We start from the raw sequence: 26,078 nt of genomic DNA on the forward strand, positions 1-26,078 counted from the left end.
GCCTGTTCTGTGTCGAGGGAAACAGGCATCAACGTATAGAGTGGAACAGTACCTTGCTTTGATTAAGTACAATTAGCTCTCCCATAATGCAGCGTGTTCCCCTCTTCCTACTTCATACCCCTACCCTTTCGCGTCCCAGAGTTCCATTAGGCACATACACACAGACACACACTTCACACCTGCTACATTTAACCTTTATTTAACTAGGCAAGAACATACTGCAGCTAAACTCAGATAAGCCATCGCTATACATTTACCAACTCGGAGAGAGATGCCAGCAGCTGCCCAATTAGGAGATAAAATCATCCTGCTGTCTAAACTCTCACTGCATAGTGCATGGGGGACAGAGCACTGAGCAATGCCTCTACACTCAATGCAGGGATTTATAAGGTTAAGGCTTCCCTCTGCCTGTCATAAAGCAGCAGTTAACTTTTGACCTTCAAGTGCTCCTATGCCTACTGAAAGCTCCTGTCCCGAAACCAGACTGTTTCTGCATTCAGCAACGCTGCATTGTTGCAACGACAAGTTGGCCAAAGCAGAAACAGATTGGCACACAGGTTAAGGAAGTTCCACCTGAAGTGTCCTCACCTCCCCCTGTAAGCACATCCCTCCAGTGCTGTTCAACCTCCACTGGCTCCCAATATGCTCACGCATTGACTTTAAAATCCTGGTTCACACCTACCAAGCTATCCACAACTCTGGAGCCAAGTATTTGTCTGACCTCATTCTACCGTCCTACCCCACACACTCCCTTCAAACCTCCAGGTCCGTCTCCGTTCAGCATCCCCACTGCAGACAAACATTTATGGGTGACAGGGTCTTTCAGTTTTGCGGCTCCTCGACTGTGGAACTTCCAGTCAATATCAGGGCTGTAGAGTCTCTGACTTCGTTTAAGGCACAGCTTAATTGTGCTGTTCAGAATAGCTTTCAAATACCTATGTTAATTCTGTTCTCCTGTCCACCAGATCTGACGACACCTGTATATAGCTTATATAAATATATATATATACACACACTGAGTATACCAAACATTAGGAACACCTTCCTAATATTAAGTTGCAACTTGCACCCCTCTCTTTAACCCTCAGAACAGCCTCAATTCGTCGGGGCATGAACTCTACAAGGGATGCTGGCCCATGTTGACACAACTGTGGGAAGCATTGGAGTCAAGTTTGCTGGATGTCATTTGGGTGGAGAACCATTCTTGATACACACATGAAACTGTTGAGCGTGAAAAATCCAGCAGTGTTGCAGTTCTTGACACAAACTTGCGTGCCTGGCACCTACTAACATACCCTGAGCACTGAGCAAAGGCACTTAAATCTTTTGTCTTGCCCATTCTCCCTTTGAATGGCACACATACACAATCCATGTCTCGAGGATTAAAAATCCTTCTTTAACCTGTCTCCTCCCTTCATCTACATTGATTGAAGTGGATTTAACATGTGACATCAATAAGGGATCATAGCTTTCACCTGGATTCACCTGGTCAGTCTGTCATGGAAAGAGCAGGTGTTCATAACGTTTTGTACACTCAGTGTATATATATAAAGTTTTTTTGTTATTTTCAAATTAAATTAATAATTATTTTGTGTCATCCATATCGTTCTTGACATTGTCAATTGCCCCCTTCGTCAGTCAAGTAGGAACACAGTGATGCACACAGTTGGGGTAGTTGAATTTAGTTTTTATTACATCTTACACAGTGTTTCTGGTGCCCAGCATGGTGGGGCATGGCATTGTTAACAGTGCAAAAAAAGGTCCATGTAGCACATCAGAGACTGGCACCATCGTTATACACAGGGCAGGTCAGGGGTCACGGGGGTTAGGCTACACAACTCCGAGATATGTGCTTGTCCATTCAGTAGTACCTCCACACAAGGCTAGCCTTCAGCAACTAACATGCACTGCAAAAACGATATATCGCTTAAAATTGTCTCACATCACGGAACTGTTCTTCCGCTATTTTCATTATTTTTTGTTTCCATGCACAACATTACAGAAACATTTTAGTAACATATTGCTTAGGCTAATGGAGGGATATAATTATAATAGTATAAGTTATTGTTACTAGTAGTTTGACTATTTGGTCAAAGAGATATTAATTAACAATACGGTTAACATTGTTGTCATTGGTCAGTAGGGGACACACCCTCTCTTTCAGCCAATGAGAGGCTACAGTCCTGGAGTATGTAGTATAGAGAGGACAAAGTACAGGGACTTTCAATGGTGGTATCAATCTCATTGTTACAAAAATCTGTACATTTACAAAGAGTATAGAAACAAAAGGTTTGTAAAGTATGTGACATCCTATGTCTCTGATAATGTGCCCTAGCTATGCACACACTCACTGGCATATTGACAGATTTCTTGAAAGAAAAGCAACAACTGAAACAAAAATACACCCTAGGAGTTTCAAGCGACAGTATCTTTACACACTTCATGAGTGAGGGGAAGGGAGGCGGGTTGGAAGGGGATGGAGGGGGTGTGTTTAGGTGGAAAGGGGAGTGGTTTATAAGGGGGCAGGGGCTGAAATGTCCTCAGCACAGAGCACCAGCGCTAGCTCTGTTCTGTACAGCTTGCCCCCGTCTGATAGCGCCATAATGGCGGTCTTATATGTGGGGATTTTGTTGACTTCCAGCACCTGTCGGAGACAAGAAACAGATGAAGATATCCAACTTGTCATTTTCTTCCCTTAACTTTTATAGATTTGACATTGACCCTACTTTTTCATTTCAAAATCCCCCGCGGCTTTGAGATGGTCGCCGGCCCAAAGCTTAGCTCATAAAGATGACACAAAATATTTGCACAAAAAAAAAGAGTAGGCTCTACATGCAGGTCACATATGGCTTTGATATATTGACATTTTTTTAAAGTCAGCTGAGAGAGAGAGTGAGTGAGAGTGAGTGAGTGAGTGAGTGAGTGAGTGAGTGAGTGAGTGAGTGAGTGAGTGAGTGAGTGAGAGAGAGACAGAGAGAGACAGAGAGAGACAGAGAGAGACAGAGAGAGACAGAGAGAGACAGAGAGAGAGACAGAGAGACAGACAGACAGACAGACAGACAGACAGACAGACAGACAGACAGACAGACAGACAGACAGACAGACAGACAGACAGACAGACAGACAGAGAGCCAGACAGACAGCGAGCGAGAGACAGAGCGAGACAGACAGAGAGAGCGAGACAGACAGAGAGAGCGAGACAGACAGAGACAGACAGAGAGAGCGAGAGAGACAGACAGAGAGAGCGAGAGAGAGAGACAGAGAGAGAGAGAGAGAGAGAGAGACAGAGAGAGAGAGAGAGACAGACAGACAGACAGACAGACAGACAGACAGACAGACAGACAGACAGACAGACAGACAGACAGACAGAGCGAGACAGACAGACAGACAGACAGCGAGCGAGAGACAGAGCGAGACAGACAGCGAGCGAGAGACAGAGCGAGACAGACAGAGAGAGCGAGACAGACAGAGAGAGCGAGACAGACAGAGAGAGCGAGAGAGACAGACAGAGAGAGCGAGAGAGAGAGAGAGACAGAGAGACAGACAGACAGACAGACAGACAGACAGACAGACAGACAGACAGACAGACAGACAGACAGACAGACAGACAGACAGACAGAGAGTGCGAGACAGAGAGAGAGTGTGAGACAGAGAGAGAGTGTGAGACAGAGAGAGAGTGTGAGACAGAGAGAGAGAGAGAGAGAGAGAGAGTGTGAGACAGAGAGAGAGTGTGAGACAGAGAGACAGAGACAGAGAGAGAGAGTGTGAGACAGAGAGAGTGAGCGAGACAGAGAGACAGACCGAGACAGAGATATTGGATATCTGTCCAGTTCTAAGCATGCTCTTATTAGTTTGTTTGAAGAGGTATTGTGATTGTCCTCAGGCCAATCATATCACCACAGGCAACAAACGAGGCCCTCTGTGATATTTGAAGTCTCAAGATGAAATGTTTTTTATTTGTTTGGACTGTTCAGACCTAGATCCAATCAGATCAAGCGTTAACCAGTGAAAGCTGACACCCGCATAGCTGGTGTTTTAGCGGTGTGGGTTTATTACTAATTCAACTTGGCGCATCCAATGACAATGTCCGCGATAAGTATAACGCCGGGAGCCGCTTGCTGACTTAACAGCTCCAACGCAGTTACACCTCAGACATCGCCTACATAAAAACAATGAGACTGCTATGCAGTTCTTCTCTATTATCGCGGGTTAAGGCGGAACTGATTGAATCTTGCCCTTAGTCTCCGCTCTTCTCCATCAATTAAACAGAATGGAAACCCACCTTCTTGTTCTTCTCACACAAATCTTTGAGGAGGGCATCCAGCTCATTCTCATCCATATAGCCATTCTCATCCTGAGAGAGACAGAGACAGAGAGAGGGACAGAGAGAGACAGAGACAGAAAGAGGGACAGAGAGAGACAGAGACAGAGAGAGGGACAGAGAGGGACAGAGAGAGACAGAGACAGAGAGAGGGACAGAGAGAGAGACAGAGACAGAGAGAGGGACAGAAAGAGAGAGAGGGACAGAGAGAGACAGAGACAGAGAGAGGGACAGAGAGAGAGACAGAGACAGAGAGAGAGAGAGGGACAGAGAGAGACAGAGACAGAGAGAGGGACAGAGAGAGACAGAGACAGAGAGAGGGACAGAGAGAGACAGAGACAGAGAGAGGGACAGAGAGAGACAGAGACAGAGAGAGGGACAGAGAGAGAGAGAGACAGAGAAAAGGACAGAGAGAGACACACAAGAAACACAATGTCACACCATTTAGCCCGCCTTTGGGTTTGATATGCAGTGTCAACATGATGCCACGTTGCATCTCACAAGCCTAATCTCAGTCAACAAACAAAACAATAGGCCTAATGAACAGATGTGTATATTTGAACAGCCTGTTCATGGGCCCTTCTGATATTTGCTCATATTTTCTATTCATGAATTTGAACTGTTTGTTTTTGGTCATCTGTGTGCTTACTGGCTTGTGTGCCCCGAAAGTAATATTATAACCACATCGCTGATACCTTTACAAGGATATCCCTATCCACTTTAGGGGAGTTCTCTGTGTGTCCAACTCCATCCAGAACAATATAAATACTGTACCACAGAGTCTAGCAATCAATCGTCTGTGTTGGCAACAAGAGCGCCATCATCAGGAACCATGTGGAACAGGTTCTACTGTATGGTCGAAGACTAAAACAAATGTAAAAGCATGATCAGCCAGCCACTCAGATTAATTGTCCTGTAATGCTCTACAGGCAAACTAAATAATGTGTTGTCATTTGCTGCTCCAATTACCTGTCTGGATGTCACATAACAGCAAGGCCCAGAACTCCTCCCTGCCCACCTCCTTGTCTGTCTGCCCGCCTCCCTGTCTGTTTGCCTGTCAGCCTCCCTGCCTGCCAGCCTGCCTGCCTGTCTGCCCGCCTACGCAACATGAACCTGCCAGTCAATATGGATCACAGGCGCCGCCACGGATGAGAAGGAATGGGCCGACCCGCCGCCCTACTCCAGGGACAGTCATACATTATAGGAGGAGAGAGAGAGAGGAAAGAGGGAGAGGGTGGGGTAAATGGGGATGGGGAAGAGAGAGAGAGCGCGAGAGTAATAGCGAGAGAAAGAGTGATGGGGACAGGGGGGGCCATGTACTGTATCCATTGTGCATACAAATAAGGGCAATAGGAAGATAGACAGGGAAAGAACGAGAGCAAGAAAGAGAAGGAGAAATAGATAAAGAGGATAAGAGAGAAAGATTGAGGGAGTGCATCCCTGGAGAGCAGCAATTGCCTAGACTAGCACTGTCTGAAGCACTTTCTGTCCTTGTTCATACCGTGTCTTGAGATGCATTGAAACATTCAAAAAGCCATAACAGAGAGTGATTCTTCTTTTTTTGAGAGGGTGCATAATGACAATGTATTACTGGAATGTACCTGATCGTATAACTCAAAGATCTTGTTGAACTCTCTCCTCACCATCTTCACATTCTGTGACAGAAAGATGAGAGAGAGGGGGAGGAAAATAGAGGGAGAGGAGACAAATGAGTCAAGGTCAATCTGATTTTTTCCAATTCCCTCTTGGATTTACTCTGGGAATAACCACCAACCTGAAACTTGAGTAGAAAGTTCTCCTCGTCCGGTAGCAGCCTGTTAAAAAAAACACACATTGGAAGAATTGTGTTCAGGCCATTAACAGCACGATGTGTAGACAGATATATCATTCATATCACACAGGAGAAAACTTCATAAGCAGACCTCGCCATTTCTGCCAAACACAACTTCCCATCGTGGTTTGAGTCGAATATTTTGAGCTGGAAGATAAAAATAAACAAATTAAATCTCTACAAAACAGAAAATTAAGGACTATACTGTACAGAGCTATTTGTTATAGCCATTTAGCTACAGTCTTCTCAATGTTGTTGCTGAGGCTAGCTGCATAAGTATACGCTATATTCTTACTGTGGTATGTGTATACTCATCTAACTTCTTTTCGTCATATGGTTTCTTAGCCTTCTGAAGAAGATCTTTCAAAAAGTTCTGGAAATGAAGCAAAAGCAGAAAGATCATTTTGACAACAACACCTGCTATAGCAGACACATTTTAAATGCAATGCTGTCTGGGAGGTAGAGTCAGGTAAAAAAATATTGGCACCCTTGATAAAGATGAGCAAAAAAGACTGTATAAAATAAATACAAATACTGAGCTACGGTGTCTTCATAAAGTATTCATATCCCTTGACTTATTCCACGTTGTGTTGTGTTATAGCCTGAATTCAAAATTGATTAAATTGAGAAAAGTTCTCACCCTTCTAAACACAATACCCCATAACGACAAAGTGAAAACATGTTTTTAGAAAGTTTAGCAAATGTATTGAAAATGAAATACACAAATAACTAATTGACATAAGTATTAACAACCCTTTGCTATGACTCTAAATTGAGCTCAGGTGCATCCAATTTCCTTTGATCATCCTTGAGATGTCGCTACAACTTGATTGGAGTCCACCTGTGGCCAATTCAATGGTTTGGACATGATTTAGAAAGAACCACACCTGTCTATATAAGGTCCCACAGTTGACAGTGTATGTCAGAGCAGAAGCTGTACCATGAAGTCCAAGGAACTGTCTGTAGATCTCTGAGCTATAATTGTGATGAGGCATATATCTGGGGAGGGTATAAAACTATTTCTAAAGTGTTGAAAGTTTCCAAGAGCACAGTGGTCTCCATCATTGGGAAATGGAAAAAATATGGACCTACCCAGACTCTGCCTAGAGCCAGCCGTCTGACCAAACGGACAAGTACCCAGTGGTGGGTTTCACTCACGCCAGTGGTGGGTTTCACTCACGCCAGTGGTGGGTTTCACTCACGCCAGTGGTGGGTTTCACGCACGCCAGTGGTGGGTTTCACGCACGCCTGTGGTGGGTTTCACGCACGCCTGTGGTGGGTTTCACGCACGCCTGTGGTGGGTTTCACGCACGCCTGTGGTGGGTTTCACGCACGCCAGTGGTGGGTTTCACGCACGCCTGTGGTGGGTTTCACGCACGCCTGTGGTGGGTTTCACGCACGCCAGTGGTGGGTTTCACGCACGCCAGTGGTGGGTTTCACGCACGCCTGTGGTGGGTTTCACGCACGCCTGTGGTGGGTTTCACGCACGCCTGTGGTGGGTTTCACGCACGCCTGTGGTGGGTTTCACGCACGCCAGTGGTGGGTTTCACGCACGCCAGTGGTGGGTTTCACGCACGCCAGTGGTGGGTTTCACGCACGCCAGTGGTGGGTTTCACTCACGCCTGTGGTGGGTTTCACGCACGCCAGTGGTGGGTTTCACGCACGCCTGTGGTGGGTTTCACGCACGCCAGTGGTGGGTTTCACGCACGCCAGTGGTGGGTTTCACGCACGCCTGTGGTGGGTTTCACGCACGCCAGTGGTGGGTTTGGCGTCGCAAAAAATATGAATATGCACAAAAAATCCCCCCATACCTACTGTAAAATATGCAGGTGGATCTTTGATGTTATTGGGCTATTTTGCTTCCACTGGTCCTGGGGCCCTTTTTAAGGTCAATGTCATTATGAACTTTACCCAGTACCAGGACATTTTAGCCAAAAACCTGGTTGTGTCTGCCAGGAGGCAGAAACTTGGCCACAAGTGGATCTTCCAGCAAGACAATAACCCCAAGCACACATCAAAATCCACAAGGAAATGGTTTGTGACCACAAAAATCTACATTTTGCAATGGCCATCTCAGTCTCCGGACTTGAACCCCATTCAAAACCTTTGGTTTGAATTGAAGAGGTCCATACAGACAGATGAAGGATATCATGGATCTGTATGAAGAAAGGGTCTAAGATGCTTTCCAATGTGTTCTCTAATCCATAAAACATTTTTGAAAAAGGCTCAGTACCATTATCCTCGCAAGGTGAGGTATTGAAAACAGGGGTGCCAATCATTTTGACCCCTATTTTCTTGTGAAAAAAAGTATTGTTAAACAAAATCTCTCTCTGAGCAACTGTGTTAGTATAAAATAATTAAATTTTTCAGTTTATGTTGAGTATACAATATATAGTGCCTTGCAAAAGTATTCATCCCCCGATTTTCCTATTTTGTTGCAATACAACCTGTAATTTAAATAGATTTTTATTTGGATTTCATGTAATGGACATACACAAAATAGTCCAATTTGGTGAAGTAAAATAAAAAATAAAAAATTGTTTAAAAATTTTTTAAAATGGAAAAGTGGTGCGCATATGGATTCACCCCCTTTGCTATGAAGCCCCTAAATAAGATCTGGTGCAACCAATTACCTTCAGAAGTCACATAATTAGTTAGATTGCACACAGACTGACTTTATGTAAGTGTCACATGATCTGTCATATGATCTCAGTATATATACACCTGTTCTGAAAGGACCCAGAGTCTGCAACACCACCAAGCAAGGGGCACAACCAAGCAAGCGGCACCGTGGCGACCAGGGAGCTCTCCAAACAGGTCAGGGATAAAGTTGTGGAGAAATACAGATCAGGGTTGGGTTATAAAAAAATATCCGTAACTTTGAACATCTGACGGAGCACCCTTAAATCCATTATTAAAAAATGGAAAGAATATGGCACCACAACAAACCTGCCAAGAGAGGGCCGCCCACCAAAACTCACAGACCAGGCAAGGAGGGCATTAATCAGAGAGGCAACAAAGAGACCAAAGATAACCCTGAAGGAGCTGCAAAGCGGAGATTGGAGTATCTGTCCATAGGACCACTTTAAGCCGTACACTCCACAGAGCTGGGCTTTACGGAAGAGTGGCCAGAAAAAAAGCCGTTGCTTAAAGAAAAAAATAAGCAAACACGTTTGGTGTTCGCCAAACGGAGACTCCCCAAACATATGGAAGAAGGTACTCTGGTCAGATGAGATAAAAATTTAGCTTTTTGGCCATCAAGGAAAACGCTATGTCTGGCGCAAACCCAACACCTCTCATCACCAGCAGCATCATGCTGTGGGGATGTTTTTCATTGGCAGGGACTAGGAAACTGGTCAGAATTGAAGGAATGATGGGTGGTGCTAAATACAGGGAAATTCTTGAGGGAAACCTGTTTCAGTCTTCCAGAGATTTGAGACTGAGACTGGGAGGTTGACCTTCCAGCACAACAATGACCCTAAGCATACTGCTAAAGCAACACTTTAGTGGTTTAAGGGGAAACATTTAAATGTCTTGGAATGGCCTAGTCAAAGCCCAGACCTCAATCCAATTGAGAATCTGTGGTATGACATAAAGATTGCTGTACACCAGTGGAACCCATTCAACTTGAAGGAGCTGGAGCAGTTTTGCCTTGAAGAATGGGCAAAAATCCCAGTGGCTAGATGTGCCAAGCTTATAGAGACATACCCCAAAAGACTTGTAGCTGAAATTGCTGAAAAGGTGTCTCTACAAAGTATTGACTTTGGGGGTGAATAGTTATGCACGCTCAAGTTCTGTTTTCTCTTATTTGTTTCACAAAAAGATGTTGCATCTTCAAAGTGGTAGGCATGTTGTGTAAATCAAATGAAACAAACCCCTAAAAAAAAAAAATTTAATTCCAGGTTGTAAGTCAACAAAATAGGAAGAATGCCAAAAGGGGGGTTACAGCCTGAATTCAAAATTGATTACATAGATTTTTTCCCCCTCACCCATCTACACACAACACCCCATAATGACAAAGTGATAATGTTTAGACATTTTTGCAAATTTATTCAAGATGAAATACAGAAATATCTAATTTACAAAAGTATTCACACCCTGAGTCAATACTTTGTAGAAGCACCTTTGGCGGTGATGACAGCTTTGAGTCGTCTTGGGTATGTCTGTATCAGCTTTGAGTCGTCTAGAGTATGTCTGTATCAGCTTTGCACATCTGGATTTGGAGATTTTCTCAAGCTCTGTTAAATTAGATGGGGAGCGGCGGGTAACAGCAATCTTCAAGTCTTTCCACAGATTTTCAATGGGATTCAATTATCTCAGTCTTTCATGTGGCTTTTGGCAAACTCCAAGCGTGTTGTCATGTGTATTTTTCTCAGGAATGGCTTCCGTCTGGCCACTCTACCATAAAGCCCAGATTGGTGAAGTGCTGCAGAGACTGTTGTCCTTCTGGTAGGTTCTCCCATCTCAGCCAAAGAACTCTGTAGTTCTGTCAGAGTGGCCATTGATTTCTTGGTCATCTCCCTGACCAAGATATCTATTTTCATGTCATCATAGAAATGTTGACACCTGGAGTTTGCTAAACATTTTTGTTCCAGGTTAAACTCTTTTCGGTTCCATATAGAACCAAAAGGGTTCTACTTGGAACCAAAAAGGGTTATTCAAAGGGCTATCCTATGGAGAGCCAAATAACCCTTTTTAGGTTCTAGATAGAGTGTATAGCTCAATATTTGTATTTATTTTATACAGAATTTTTTCTCATCTTTATCAAGGATGCCAATAATTTTGAACCTGACTGTATGACACAGAGTACAACTAAATTCTTAAATGGTTTGTGTTTTCTAAATCATTCGGTTTCATGCATACTGAAAAAAAACCCCTGCTAACTATGATACACTTTCCAAACTACCTCTTAGGTCTTGCAGTAAAGTGCTTGGCTGTTGACAGTGTCATCGTTATCAAAACACTCACGGGCAAAGCTAACCCTGTAATGTCTTTTAACTATTAATTTAGGTTAGGTTATTGAGGTTTGAAGGAGGTTTGTGGTTTGCATCTGTGTGGAGGGGGGTGAATGTGTGGGTCTTGGTGCCTATGTGTACCTGATGGTTCAAGGTAATGAAAATACATGTGGGTGTGTATTGGCATGCATACTAATACGAAGACATGATTCAGTTAATAAAAAGTTGAGCACGACTAGGTGTGAAATATACTCTAGGTTGTCTGATCTCTGACCCCACATTAACCTCGGACCCCTAGAACCTCAAGCATACGTCTGGAATTCTGATCCCCCTTTCTTATCACTCAGAGTGCACATCAATCCAACTTCATTATTCCACAACTTCCTTGACACTACTCTAGGGAAGGTCATAGCCAACGTATAGTACCAGTCAAAAGTTTGGACATACTGTCAGGACCCGGTGCGAGAAACAGTCACTAATAATCGTCAGAACCCAGAAGATGAGGCAGACACAGCAGTACTAGAGATGGTGGTTTAATTAAAGAACAAAATCTTCAGGCAAAGAAACTAAATCCACAATGTCCAAAAATAAAGCCAAAAGGCACAAAATGGAAATCCTCCAAAATACAAAAGAAACTCCACAACGTGGTAAAAAACAGCAGGGAAAAACAAACCTCAAAAGACTACTCAAATAATACACAAGAACTAAACCAGAGAACCTCTGGAAAATCCAACAAGAGAAATATCTGAATAAAACAAGGCTGGGGCTGGGTGCTAACTTACAAACACAGAGCCAGGAACTGAGGAACACACAGGGATTAAATACTAACAAGGGAACGACATACAGGTGCAAACAATAATTAGAACAAGGGAAAAACAAAAGGTACAAAAAAGGTGCAATGGGGACATCTAGTGACAAAAAACCAGAACAGTCCTGGCCAAAACCTGACACATACCTACTCATTCAAGGGTTTTTCTTTATTTTGACTATGTTCTATATTGTAGAATAATAGTGAAGACATCAAAACTATGAAATAACACATATGGAATCATGTAGTAACCAAAAAAGTGTTAAACAAATCTTTGAGATTCTTCAAAGTAGCCACCCTTTGCCTTGATGGCAGCGTTGCACACTCTTGGCATTCTCTCAACAAGCTTCATGAGGTATTCACCTGGAATGCATTTCAACGAACAGGTGTGCCTTGTTAAGTTAATTTGTGGAATTTCTTTCCTTCTTAATGCGTTTGAGCCAATCAGTTGTGTTGTGACAAGGTAGGGGTGGTATACAGAAGATAGCCAAATTTGGAAAAAGACCAAGTCCATATTATGGCAAGAACAGCTCAAATAAGCAAAGAGTCCATCATTACTTTAAGACATGAATATCAATCAATCCGGAAAATTTCAAGAACTTTGAAAGTTTCTTCAAGTGCAGTCGCAAAAAAACATCAAGCACTATGATGAAACTGTCTCTCATGAGGACAACCACAGGAAAGGAAGACCCAGCGTAACCTCTGCTGCAGAGGATAAGTTCATTAGAGTTACCAGCCTCAGAAATCGGCAATTAACTGCACCTCAGATTGCAGCCCAAATAAATGCTTCACAGAGTTCAAGTAACAGACACATCTCAACATCAACTGTTCAGAGGAGGCTGCGTGAATCAGGCCTTCATGATCTAATTGCTGTAAAGAAACCACTACTAAAGGACACCAATAATAAGAAGAGACTTGCTTTGGCCAAGAAACACAAGCAATGGACATTAGACCGGTGTAAATCTGTCCTTTGGTCTGAGTCCAAATGTAAGATTTTTGGTTTCAACCGCCATGTCTTTGTGAGATGCGGAGTAGGTGAACGGATGATCTCAGCATGTGTGGTTCCCAAAGTCAAGCATGGAGGAGGAGGTGGGTGTGATGGTGTGGGGGTGCTTTGCTGGTGACACGGTCAGTGATTTATTTAGAATTCAAGGCACACTAAACCAGCATGGCTACCACAGAATTCTGCAGCGATACATCATCCCATCTGGTTTGCGCTTAGTGGGACTATCATTTGCTTTTCAAAAGGACAATGAACTAAAACACACAACCAGGCTGTGTAAGGGCTATTTGACCAAGAAGGAGAGTGATGGAGTGCTGCATGAGATGACCTGGCCTCCACAATCACCTGACCTCAACCCAATTGAGATGGTTTGGGATGAGTTGGACCGCAGAGTGAAGGAAAAGTAGCCAACAAGTGCTCAGCATATGTGCAAACTCCTTCAAGACGGTTGGAAAAGCATTCCAGGTGACTACCTCATGAAGCTGGTTGAGAGAATGCCAATAGTGTGCAAAGCTGTCATCAAGGCAAAGAGTGGCTACTTTGAAGAATCTAAAATATATTTCGATTTTTTAAACACTTTTTTGGTTACTACATGATTCCATATGTGTTATTTCATAGTTTTGATGTCTTCACTATTATTCTACAATGTAGAAAATAGTACAAATAAAGAAAAACCCATGAATGAATAGGTGTGTACAAACTTTTGACTGGTACTGTACATGAGTGAAACTTTGGTATACGGGTTAAGAAAAACAAAACTCCCCTGGGATTTCTGCAAAATGCTCAATTACTAAAATGATTTACAATAAAAAGTGATTTCAAGTTACAGTCCAGATGAGCATTGACCTCAGAGGCTCCTTGTGAGCCTATATCCCCATAATGAAATAGGGAGGACAGTGAGACAGTTCATCTAGACACGAATTGGGAGGCACTACACACACCGGCAGGCATTGCTCACCTTCAGCTCATCTGCTTCAATGTAGCCACTATGATCTGCATCATAACATCGCCAAGCCTGTAATGAGACAATGAGTGAAAGAGGGGTTTGTATCATCAATTAGGGGCGAATAGTTAAATCAGTTAAAAACTATGTTTATGTCATGAGTCACTTGAAAACATTTAAATAGATAATCTTGGTTAATAGAAAAATACCTGCATAAATTCCGCACAAGACTTCAACTGTTGCCGGAAAAATAACAAGAAGTTCTCCTCTGTGGGCAATATTTGTACTAGCTGTGACAGAGAAAAGAGGAAAATATATAAGAGATCACACTGTATTGTCCTGAAACATGGTTACATTGGTTGAACATCCCATTTATTTTTAACAGTTGATCAGTTGCAAATAATGGCACCCAATGACAGTTTAGCCAACACCCACTGGGCACAGATGTCATTTAAACGTCTAGTTTCGATTTACATTTGGTTGAGTTGTCAACTAACAAGAATTCAATGTGAAATCAACAAAAAATGTCACTATGTCATTGGATTTAGGTTAAAGTTGGGTGAAAAAAAGACTAAATTCCCTTATGTTGATTACTTTTTGCAAATCCAATCAGTTTTTCACGTTGATTCAACGGCATCATTGTGGCGTACCGCGGACAAGCGAGTCTCGTCAAGGCCTGGTGACAGACAGAGGGGGTGATTGCTCACCAGCCATACTGGGCCCATAAAGCTGCCAGGAGGGCAGTACATGGGAGGGTTGCTACCGGACAGGGCAAGTCTGAGAACGTGGTCAGACCAGGGTTGACGTTTACGCATTATCAACGGAGGATGACGACATCGAGACCTACCTCTGCAGGGTTGAACGGACAATACTCCGGGAAGGTTGGCCCAAGGTGAAGGGGGCGAGTCTGCTGGCCCCGTTCCTGTCCGGAGACGTCCAAAAGGCATATTATGAACTCAACACCGAACAGGCGGCTAACCATGACTGTCTCAAGAGGGAGGTACTCAGCCGCTACGGGTACAGCCTGGCCCGTCGGGCCCAACTGGTCCACGACTGGAGGTTTGTGGCCGAAGCTTCCCCCACGAGCCCAGATGAGCGACCTACTGTGAATCACCAGGGCATGGCTCCTAACCGACGTAGCCATCCTCCTTGTTATCAACAATGCGGTCATGGACCGCTTCTTAATGGCGCTACCTCACATGAAGAGGCCGGCGAGCCTACGCGCCCAGACCTTGGAGGACCTCTTGTGAGCTGTGGAGACGCACCAGAATACAGAGGCCCTGCTGAAGGGGATGCAGGCCAAGTCTGTCGGAGGGGACAGAAGGATGACCCCACCACCGTACTCCCCAATCTGACAGTCAGCTGGGCTATGGGACTGCACACCCGCGGAGAGACAGCCGGGGGAGAGTCGACCCGCCGCTAACAACCCCAGGTGGATGAAGACCAAAGGAGGTGTTTTGAGTGTGGCGCTCGGGAACACCTCGCATGGAATTTACCGGGTCAAGAGGAGTCAATGTCATCAGCGGGCCCTGGAGATTAGTCAGGCCATGCAGTAAACTATTTCACCTCATGTTGGGCCCACAGTGAACCACCAGTAACCATGGTGCCGGTGAAAGGCAATGGTCACGACACACACGCTCTGTTGGATTCCGGGAGTGTGATAACGCTGTGTCCGTCTCCTGTGTCCACGGCGACACCAAGCGTTATTCGACCAGGCAGGCCACCATCGTGATGCCACAAGGGAGCTGCCAGATGCTGGAGGGTGTCGTACCTGAGTTGTCGGTATCCCTTCTCGTGGGACGAGATTGTTCGCTGTTCGCAGCATTGTGGAGGCACGAGCTGGGAACAAGAGTATGAGCTGGCGACCGACGAGAGAGGGGACGGACCGTCACCTGCGCGGCCCGGAAGCAAGCGGTTGCCAACCCTGTGTCTACGGACCCGGAGTTGGGGGTCTGAGGGGGTGCCGGAACCAACCTCACCTGGTGAACAACCGGAGGAGGAGCCCATGCTGCCCCTCTTCAATTTCCAGTGGGATGATCCGAACTTGATAGTGTCCCAGGCCTCCACTGGGTTTTCCCCTTTTGAACTCCTCTACGGAGGAGACCAAGCGGCCTACTGGGACCAAGCGGCCATGGAGGTGTGGGAAGCCTAGCCGACCCCCTTACGCAGCGTGGTGGAACACGTAGAGACGATGAGGGAGCGGATGACAGGCATATGGCCAGTGGTAAGGGAACATATGGCGAAGGCCCAGTGCGCCCAAGCCAAGGTCTACAATCGGGGTACCCAGCCCCGAGAGTTCCATGTGGGTGAGAAGGTGCTAGTTTTAATCACTACTGCGGAAAGTAAGTTCCTGGCAACATGGCACGGACCGTACGAGGTGACAGAGAAGCTGGGACCCGTAAATTACCACGTACAGCAGCCAGGGAGACGGAAACACCAACAGATTTACCACGTGAACCTATTGAAGAGGTGGCACGTGAGGACAGCCTTGGCCGTGTTGTGGTCAAAACCCGGGACGTCGACGGGACCAGTGGTGGTCTCGAGCAATGCGGACCTCGGACCGGCCCAGAAGCAAGCACTCCGGGAGGTCATCGATCGGCACACTGCCGTGTTTTCCAAGGGGGGACGAGCTCATCGACCGGTTGGGAAAGGTCCAGTACATCAGCATCCTGGACCTGACCAAGGGATATTGGCAGGTACCCTTGGCAGCCTCCTCCTGGGAAAAGCATTCTCGACACCGGACAGCTTATACCAATATCGGGTCCTCCCGTTCAGTCTCCATGGAGCCCTGCCCACGTTCCAGCGCCTGATGGACCGAGTCCTCCGACCCCACCAACAGTACACAGCGGCCTATTTGCATGACATCATCATCCACAGCCAAGGTTGGGAAGAACACCTGACGCTCCTCTAGGCGGTCCTGGATGTGCTCATGCAGGCCGGATTGACAGCGAATCCCAAGAAATGCAAGCTGGGGTTCGAGGAGGTGAAGTACCTGGGATATTTGATCAGACATGGGAACATCAAACCCAAGGAGAGGAAGGTCCAGGCGGTTCGTGACTGGCCCGTTCCCCAAGGCACAGGTCAAGTCCTTCCTGGTGCTGGCGGGATACTATAGCTGGTTAATCCCCAACTTTGCGGCTATAGCCCTTATCGATCTGACCAGTGCCCGCCTCCCAAAAACAGTGAAGTGGTCGGATGAGACCGAAGCGGTGTTCAGGTGCCTGAAGAAAGTCCTGTGCTCCCAATTCTCGTGACGCGCGATTTCCAAGTACCGATGCTGGTGCAGCCGGATGCCTGCGACACGGAACTAGGGGCCGTTCTGTCCCAGGTACATGATGGGGAGGAACACCCCATCATGTACATAACCCAGAAGTTGATATCCTGAGAAAATAAGTACTCGATTGTCGAGAAAGAGTGTCTAGCGGTGAAGTGGGCACTAGACACTCTTAAGTATTACCTGTTGGGCACCCACTTCAACCTGGTCACGGACCATGATCCCCTGGTCTGGATGGCCAGGGGAAAGGACACAAATGATCGAGTCACCAGGTGATTCTTGTGTGGTGTACAGCAGACAAAACCACTAGGGGGAGACTCGTCAAGGCCTGGTGACAGACAGAGTCTACATCATGCGACGGTGGCTCCCTCTGCTAGATGTGCCAGGTCTCAATGGGTCCTCCGGCCAGGACTAATTGGGGCTGATTGAGGCTGGTGAGCAATCAGCCCCTTATTGAGGCTGGTGAGTAATCAAGGGGCTGATTGCTCACCAGCTGTAACGGGCCCATAAAGCTTTCAGGAGGGCAGCACACGGGAGGGTTGGAGGTAGTGAGAGGTTGCTACCGGACAGACGTCCTCACGGTCTGCTAGAACCGAGGGGCTCGCTGCTCTACCCCAGAAGAGACAGCGTTCAACGGAGCCCAGAAGGTGGTAACCTGGAATTGGTCTCCTGAAGGAGATCGGATTCTTGACTTTTTCAAATAAACACCCTTGAAACTGAGGTATCACACTTGTGTCTGACTGATCTGTGTAAACGTCAAACTCTGCCACATTTTTTTTTTTTTAATAACGTGAAAAACAATATTGATTCCACCAGTTTTTCCCGTGAGCAAACACAGCTGGCTGCTGAGAAATGCAATGTAAATCCGGTTTGAGACTCAGCCTAAACTTTCAGACTACTCCCGCTAGACTAGCCATCAGACAGCTGCAAGTGAACCATTCCGGGGGCATTGAAACACCCCATGACAAAAATGTGTTTTCAAACAGGACTCCTGTTCTTCCATCATGCTGCTGAAGAATCTAATTTAAACGGCAATCTCGTATTCCAAACACAATAGATGTTATTTCCACTTTCAAATTATGCGTATTACCTCTATGTTTGTGTAATCATTGTGTGTGTTTGCGTGCGTTGGTGTACAGCTGAATGAGCCTGTCTGTCAGCTAAAGCTTCAGAGTATCCATCTATAGCAGAGATATGAATCCACTTGACCCTGCACGGCTAAATTGACTGTCTTTAAAAATGATATTTGAACACCTTTCATAGAGGGAGAAGCCCCCTCTAAACCTGGCAGTGTTTCAAGATCTGGTGTCCCTGAAAGTCCCAACTTCTAGGTGGGCCTTAACATACTGCAACATGAGTTTATGTAGACCCTTACCTCAACAATTCCAATTTTGGCATCTGTATTTTTCTCATATTCCTGTACAAAAGCCTTCATTTGGTCTGTAAGCTCCTATGAGAGAGAGACAATTACATTGTCAATTAATTGCAGTAGCTTTTGCCTTTTACAGACACATCTCAACATCTCAACATATAATTAGTTAACAACGAAACTAAATAGGGATTCACACATCCTTATAACAAGTAATTATGTTTTATGCAGGGAAGCTTTTAGTAGTTTGACATACAAGCACTGATAACATGAGGGCTCAGTAATCTGCTCAATTATCTAGAAAGGCTATTTAGTAGGCACCTGGTGCTGTGAAAGACCTTGTATACCTTGTGTCCTCACAAACACCATTTAACATGCCAAGCAGACGGCCATGTTATCCAATCTGAATTAGATTAGGAGCGAGTGTTGTTATCTTCACCCATCAGAGCACAATTCTAATAGAGTTTTGACACAGGTCAGTCCATATCGCTGCACACATAGAGATGGCCAAGCGATGCATTGATTATGCATGTACGGAGGGACCCAACCAGCTCTCAAAGTCTCACGTCAGAATTAGACATTGATCCATGTTTCTCAAATGGCAAATTTGAAGTTGTTCTAAATGTAAAGTTTCAAAGTGTTTAAGGTTAAGTTTAGGCATTAACGCTGAATTTTTATGGTTAGGGTTAAGTTCAGGCATTATTCAAAATTCTTAAGGTTAGGCATAAACTATGAATGGTTAAGGTAAGGGTTAAGGTTTTGGATAGGTTTAAAACAAAATATAAAAAACGACATTCTATTGCTAGATTAAAACTTGCAACCTTTCGAATCAGATGCTTACGCCCATCTGCCATTCCCGTTCACAACGCCCTAGCAAAACCGAAACCTACTTGAAGGTAACAGCTCTCACTGTTGCCCCCAGAGGCCGGTTCCACATCATCTTCCTCAGACATTGATGGACGTCGAATACTGACTTGTATCACAGTTGACCTGGCTGCACAGCCAGCCAGCTACTGATGTAATGCCTGGTGGGGAAGGATAGAGATCTCCACTGACACGTTCAGTGTAACTGATTCGAGTTGACGAGGCACTGATACTGTCAGGTACTTTCATAGAAGCATACGAAGTGCCTCTAGAGAATGCTAAAATAAGTTATAATAGAATATTCTTAAAGGTCCAATGCAGCCATTTTTATCTCAATATCAAATTATTTATGGGTAACAAGTAGCTTACTGTGATTGTTTTCCATTAAAATTGTCAAAAAGAAACAAAAACAGCTTCTTAGCAATTTTCACAGTATTATTACAACCTCATAGTGTGGAAATATATATAAAACACAGGAAAATCACGTTTTTGACTACACACTGGGCCTTTAAAGGCAGCCATTTGAGGTTGTCTATGTTGGGACTGGGAAGTGTTACATGTGACAATGTGATACTGTATGATGTGTAACACTTAAAGGGTAGCACTTATCTGCTACATGGCCTTGCAGTAAGCCTGTTGAAGTGGGCTTTATTGCATGCATAGTTAATTGCATTCTTGTGTTGCATATTTGTGTAAGGTATAAATTAGGCTTTAAGCTGCAAATTGAGCATTTCTGTAAAAGATGGACAATGGCCTTTACTATGATCACTCACTCCCATTGTGTCGATGGTAAAAGTAAATGGTTTGAAAGATAGATGTAAAAAAAAAAAAAAAAAACTAGATTACATTTGATATCCAAGGATAAAAGATCAATATTAGTGTATCTTACACCTCGACCACACCTATACCATCATTGCGCAAAATGGTACGCAGCATCATCTGGATATGTGTTCAACAAAAGTTCAACATTCACCTTCTGCTACCATTTCTGTCAAGTCGTCTACGTATACAGTTTAACGCATACGTTCGATAAATCCAACGTATGCACCACACAGAACGCAGTGCAACTGCCTCTGCAACGTAATGCTGCAAGGCACACGCAGCGTTCCATTGGAAATGAATGTACTTCTGGTGTAACAAAATGCAATGACGCTATTGGTGTGATCGATGCATTAGTACTATATGTTTTTATGAGAACATCAAAGTACCTTAGTAATGACTAATGTCTGTTTTATAGAGCCTTTCTATAATAGGAATATAAACACAGTAGGACACACATTTTTACATTTGCATTTCACCTACAAAACACAATCAATAAAAGCAATGCATTGCTTCAAGAACAATGTGAGCCATATCCTGAGATGCTATAAACAAATATCTGTAAATCCCAGTATCACACCAGCGCTGACCAAATATCTTCCAAATATACGACCATTATCATTTCATAATTTTCCTTTCAGAGAAACTGGCACAAGAGGTTAACTCTAGAGAAGAAGACCACCTTGCATTCTCACTGGAGAACAAGTGTTCACGTAGAAAGTAGGCAATATTCTAACATTGGCCTTGTCTTTCGGGGTAAAATGATTATGTCGTATGAAAGGAAGATGTACTAAGAGTGAGCTCTTCTTCTAGTCCATGTGCGTGTCCATTGAGTAGATGCATGGCGGCCATCTTTGGAAGCCATCTTTATTGCTGTATGACATTATCCAAATCATGTCCACTATCCAACATCAAGTGACTGCAAATGTTAAAGTGCATGTTTGATTGAATTCAATGGAATTTCTAAGTAAGAGGACCCTGAGCCAATCTACACACTGCATGCGCTCTGCAGTCAAAACCAATCATTGATCTCTGTATTGATCTCTCTGGTGATGATGCCCATGCAAAATGTGGAAACCATCTTTGGTATCTCTCTGCATAAGGTGGTGTCAGATATACTAATAACTCCAATCCTACTTCAAATTGCACTTCAATGGTGTTTTCTCACTGGGCATTGATTGGGCAGTTGTAAATGGGCACTTAATTTGATGGTAAATGCTGCGATTTTCCATAATCAACTCCCCAACGTGCTCTCTCCCCATAGAGTAAATCAAAAGGTGTTTTCAGTGTCTGGCAAAAGTTGAGCCATTACTCCTGTTTAAAGTTCTGGGATTGAGTGCCAAATGGCTTGCTCTATAGAGGATTGGCTAATTGCTTGTACACAGAATGGGAAATAAGTGTTTAACCTTTCCCAAATGCAAACTAGGAGAGTGCACTGCAGTGCTATTTGTCACTGAGCAATGGGTGACTCAATCCAATTCAGACCCCAAAACGCTGAGTAGAGACACAAATAAAAATACCAATGTCAAATAACAAGGTCTGAATGGAAAACAGAATTTTCCAAAACTGCTTTTCCCCATCGGGGCTTACAGTTGAGCAAGATGGAATTGTGGGAAATACATCCATCAACCCATCAATCTGACGCAACAGGAATATGGGGTTGTTCCATGTCGTTCAGGCATGGAAAGACATGGAATATTGGTAGACCAGACATGTACTTGACACCTCATAACTAGTCATAATGTATTAATCAATGTCAATTGACCCTTCGCTAAGCCCCGCCCCAGAATCCTGGCCAACTATTCACAGCACTCCAATGGATAGCAACTGTCTCGAGTACTACACCTCGGAGAAGCTCATGTTTGAAACACATAAAAGTCAGTGAGGGTAGTTTTCTTTAAGAAATACATGTTTTAAATGGCTAAATAATGGAATAGTGCACCAGGGGTAATTGTGATTCCAGAACCTGTTTATGGAGTATTTTTAGAATCCAAAATTATACTTTAGTCACATTGTTTGCTAGTTCATCTGGTTAGCTATTTTTCAGGCTCATTGACCACCAAACGTTGCTAATGCTAGCAAGCTTGCCACTAAATATAACTTGTTCTCGAAATGTGTGTTAGCTAGCTAAGTTAGCCATGTTATTAATACAACTCCAATCTGCTGTTGACATCAGGAAATGATTTGAGAGCACTAGTTAGCTCCAAAAGAGGTTAGTACGCTTTGACTGAGCCATAGACATAAGTTTACCAGGTTTCAGTGAAGCAATTGTAATGACAGTCCACTACAACATACCAGAGAGTTTCTTGATTAGCAAGGGGTAGTCAGTGTATAATTTCATTGTGTATGAAAAACACAGTTTGAGATCATTGTGAGGGGATTTCGCCAGTGGTTAGAAGGGAGAATTGTGCTTCCAGGGAAAATGTTGTCCATGGTTGCAACAGTAACCAAGGGAGGTGGTGCTTCTCGAAGGGTCAATTAAGAACAACCAGTTTCACAATATCATGACAGTACTTTAAAATGGAAGCTCAGTGAAGCGTTACATGAAATGCACCATTTCCATCTCTTGAGAAAACCCTGTGATCATTGAACCAACAAGAAATCTAAAATATGCATTTAGTCTCGTCTGTAAATTAAATGTTCTCAATGACATGCACTGTACTGCATTTTATAATCCAACCTTTTGATTATTCTAGTAAAAAAAAAACATTTCAGATGACTGATTATTATTATAAAAAGCAAATGGCACTATTATGAGTGATGAGGATGTTGACAAGACAACATTATGTCACTGCTGAAACAGACACAAAACTTGTAGGGTGTGCACATAATACCAGCATCAGGGGTAAAATGGCTTGGTGCCTGTAATGTCTAGTGCACTGAGTTCTCTTTCTCCCCACCCCACTTACCACAATCTCTCTCTCTCGCTCTCTCTCACACATTCACACACACACACACACACACACACACACACACACACGATGTTTTAACTTGAAAGCTTTCAACTGTGGCACCACCAGTAGCCTAATCAACCACCCATTGGTTTCACAATGTCTATATGTCTAGCCTACTGTATGACCTATCTGATGAAAGTAATTCGAATGAGGGTCACACCTAATGCATTTAAAAACTAGATAACAGTTCAGTCTGAGAAGACAATTAGTTGTCAGGCCGACTGCCAATACATTCAAGTTTTAAAGTTTAAAAAGTTTAAAATAATTCAGTTTACTTACAAGTCCTGCCTGTTTTCGAGCTTGCTGAAGTTCTTTTATAAAACTCTGCAACTCCTTCCCTTCAATATATCCATTACCTGCAAGAAGTAAGCACCAAATCAATCAAAGACATGGGTAAAGTAGCCTACATTAAGTTTAAGAACATAACGCACAGGATCAAATCCATCAGTTGCTGTTTCATGACAGTTGTATGACTGAATCATACTTTGATTGAATCTTATTTTTAGTGCCTAAACCTATCACATTATTATAATCATATTTTCCAGTCATTTATAGTTTTATAAATATTGATAATTTCGCTATAAAATGGTGGTTAATGGTTCTAAATAAATAATTTGTCAATCCAATTTGTCAATGGATAAAGTTGAGAGAACAAATGTCACGCAAATATCAGTCTTGACAGCTAAATCGACTTTCTCATTCAATATAGGCTACTACATATTTTCGAAAACCCGCTAAAAAGCGCAAATGGTCCATGAGGGTCTTTGGCGCAACACTTCCCAAAAATCGTTTTACTTCAGTGCCATCCCCATGAATAATCCACAATCTTAAGGAATAAGTTACCATCGTTATCATAATGGTGAAAAATATCCAGGAACTGGGATGCAGAGATCTCTACTCCTTGCAGGTACGCGTTTGCCATGTCTCGGGTTAGGTTTGGGGACGGGAGCGCGTACCAGATAGCTGCACTGGCCGAGGATCTGCAATGAATTGGACGCTTTGATCAGTCGGTGCCCGGTATTTAAAGGGAGCACTATCACGCTAATCTTTAACTGTCGCCCCTCCTTCCCCGACGTTGGGAAACTAGCCAAACGCGCAAGTCACCTCCTCTCTTCCCGCCGCAGGAATAGAGAGTGCTCAGCAGCACGTTGACGCGCGCCAGGGGGCACGGAGACGTGAGATCCATTTAAATGAGCACCCGCTCTTCGTGCTTTTCATTTCCCCCTCCAGATAAACGCTCTATCCGACAAAAGTGTAAAGTTGTTCAACCAAAAACTATCTCAACCCCCCCACACACCCCCCCTCTTCTTTATTCTGGAATTTAAGGGCCATCCAAGGGCTCTATATGAAATAAAAACCATAAGTGGATTATAGAGTAGCAAAATACTTATGCAAAGTTACATAATCTTCAAAATAAGAAAGAAAAGATGCTTTGAAATGTGAATTGCTGGCTTGGACCCTCCATGATAGTTGGGCTGACTCAACTCCCTGTCTAACTATGGAGATTTAGGATTCTGTTTCTTACTTTTACATTTCATTTAGATTTTCTCTTACACCATTGGCTGTTGTACTGGGTGGTGCCACTCATTAGAGAAGACTGGTGACTGCTGCCTCATAATGTGTTTACAGGGAAATGGGACACATAGTCCACACAATCAATATCAATTCAGTGCATGAGGTGGCTTTGGAAGATGGGGAAGTGGAATAGAATAAAGTGAAGATATTACCTTCAATAAGTTGTTACTTGTGAGTGTGAGTGAGTGAGTGAGTGAGTGAGTGAGTGAGTGAGTGAATGAGTGAGTGAGTGAGTGAGTGAGTGAGTGAGTGAGTGAGTGAGTGAGTGAGATTTTCAGATTGTCCATAGCTTGAATGGGATAGTTGTACACTATAGTACAGTGCCTTCAGAAAGTATTCCTATCCCTTGACTTATTCCACTTTTTGTTACAGCCTGAATTTAACATTGATTCAAAATAAATGTTTCTCACCCATCTACACAAAATACCCCATAATGACAAAGTGAAAACATGTTTTTTTTTAAATTGTTGCAAATTATATTGAAAATGAAATACAGAACTATCTCATTTACATAAGTATTCACATCCCTGAGTCAATACTTTGTAGAAGCACCCTTGGCAGCAATTACAGCTGTGAGTCTTTCTGGGCAAGACTCTTAGAGCTTTCAACACCTGCATTTTGCCCATTGTTCTTTTCAAAATTCTTCAAGCTCTGTCAAATTGGCTGTTGATCATTGCTAGACAACCATTTTCACGTCTTGCCATAGATTTTCAAGTAGATTTAAGTCAAAACTGTAACTCGGCCTCTCAGGACCATTCACTGTCTTCTTGGTAAACAACTCCCGTGTAGATTTGGCCTTGTGTTTCTGGTTATTGTCCTGCTGAAAGGTGAATTCATCTCCCAGTGTCTGGTGGAAAGCAGACTGAACCAGGTTTTCCTCTAGGATTTTGCCTGTGCTTACATCCATTCCATGCATTTTTTTATCCTGAAAACTCCCCAGTTGTTAACGATAAAAAGCATACCCATGACATGATGCAGTCACCACTATGCTTGAAAATATGGAGAGTGGTACTCAGTAATGAGTTATATTGGATTTGCCCCCAACATAACACTTTGTATTCAGGACAAAAAATGAATTGCTTTGCCACATTTTCTGCAGTATTACTTTAGTGCCTTGTTGCAAACAGGATGCATGTTTTGGAATATTTATATTATGTACAGGCTTCCTTCTTTTCCCTCTGTCAATTAGGTTAGTACTGTGGAGTAACTACAATGTTATGAATCCATTCTCATTTTTCTCCTATCACAGCCATTCAACTCTAACTGTTTTAAAGTCACCATTGGCCTCATGGGGAAATCCCTGAGCGGTTTCATCCTCTCTGGCAACTGAGTTAGGAAGGACACCTGTATCTTTGTAGTGAC

At 43.7% G+C, this 26,078-nt stretch overlaps 1 protein-coding gene across 1 annotated transcript; it reads right to left on the reverse strand.

Annotated features, from left to right (window-relative positions):
- Nucleotides 1–1,672: 1,672 nt before the first annotated feature.
- Nucleotides 1,673–24,192, reverse strand: LOC139564390 (calbindin-like). Its single transcript, XM_071383880.1, has 11 exons — nucleotides 23,985–24,192; nucleotides 23,421–23,497; nucleotides 18,511–18,585; nucleotides 14,071–14,151; nucleotides 13,877–13,933; nucleotides 6,448–6,525; nucleotides 6,244–6,299; nucleotides 6,096–6,135; nucleotides 5,923–5,976; nucleotides 4,283–4,354; nucleotides 1,673–2,644 (listed from the first exon to the last, which is right to left on the reverse strand). Exons 1-11 carry the CDS (start codon nucleotides 24,061–24,063, stop codon nucleotides 2,513–2,515), a joined length of 801 nt encoding a protein of 266 aa, XP_071239981.1. The 5' UTR covers nucleotides 24,064–24,192; the 3' UTR covers nucleotides 1,673–2,512.
- Between the last annotated feature and the right edge of the window lie 1,886 nt (nucleotides 24,193–26,078).

This window comes from Salvelinus alpinus, chromosome 35 (assembly GCF_045679555.1).
Source record: "Salvelinus alpinus chromosome 35, SLU_Salpinus.1, whole genome shotgun sequence".
NCBI classification, from domain to species: Eukaryota; Metazoa; Chordata; class Actinopteri; order Salmoniformes; family Salmonidae; genus Salvelinus; species Salvelinus alpinus.

Coding starts and splice junctions, on each gene's coding strand:
- LOC139564390 (XM_071383880.1), bottom strand. CDS start 24,063: ATGGCAAACGCGTACCTGCAAGGAGTAGAGATCTCTGCATCCCAGTTC. Junction 5,977..6,095: donor ACTTTCTACTCAAGTTTCAG/GTTGGTGGTTAT, acceptor TTTCTGTCACAG/AATGTGAAGATGGTGAGGAG. Junction 2,645..4,282: donor TGTGTGAGAAGAACAAGAAG/GTGGGTTTCCAT, acceptor TGTCTCCGACAG/GTGCTGGAAGTCAACAAAAT.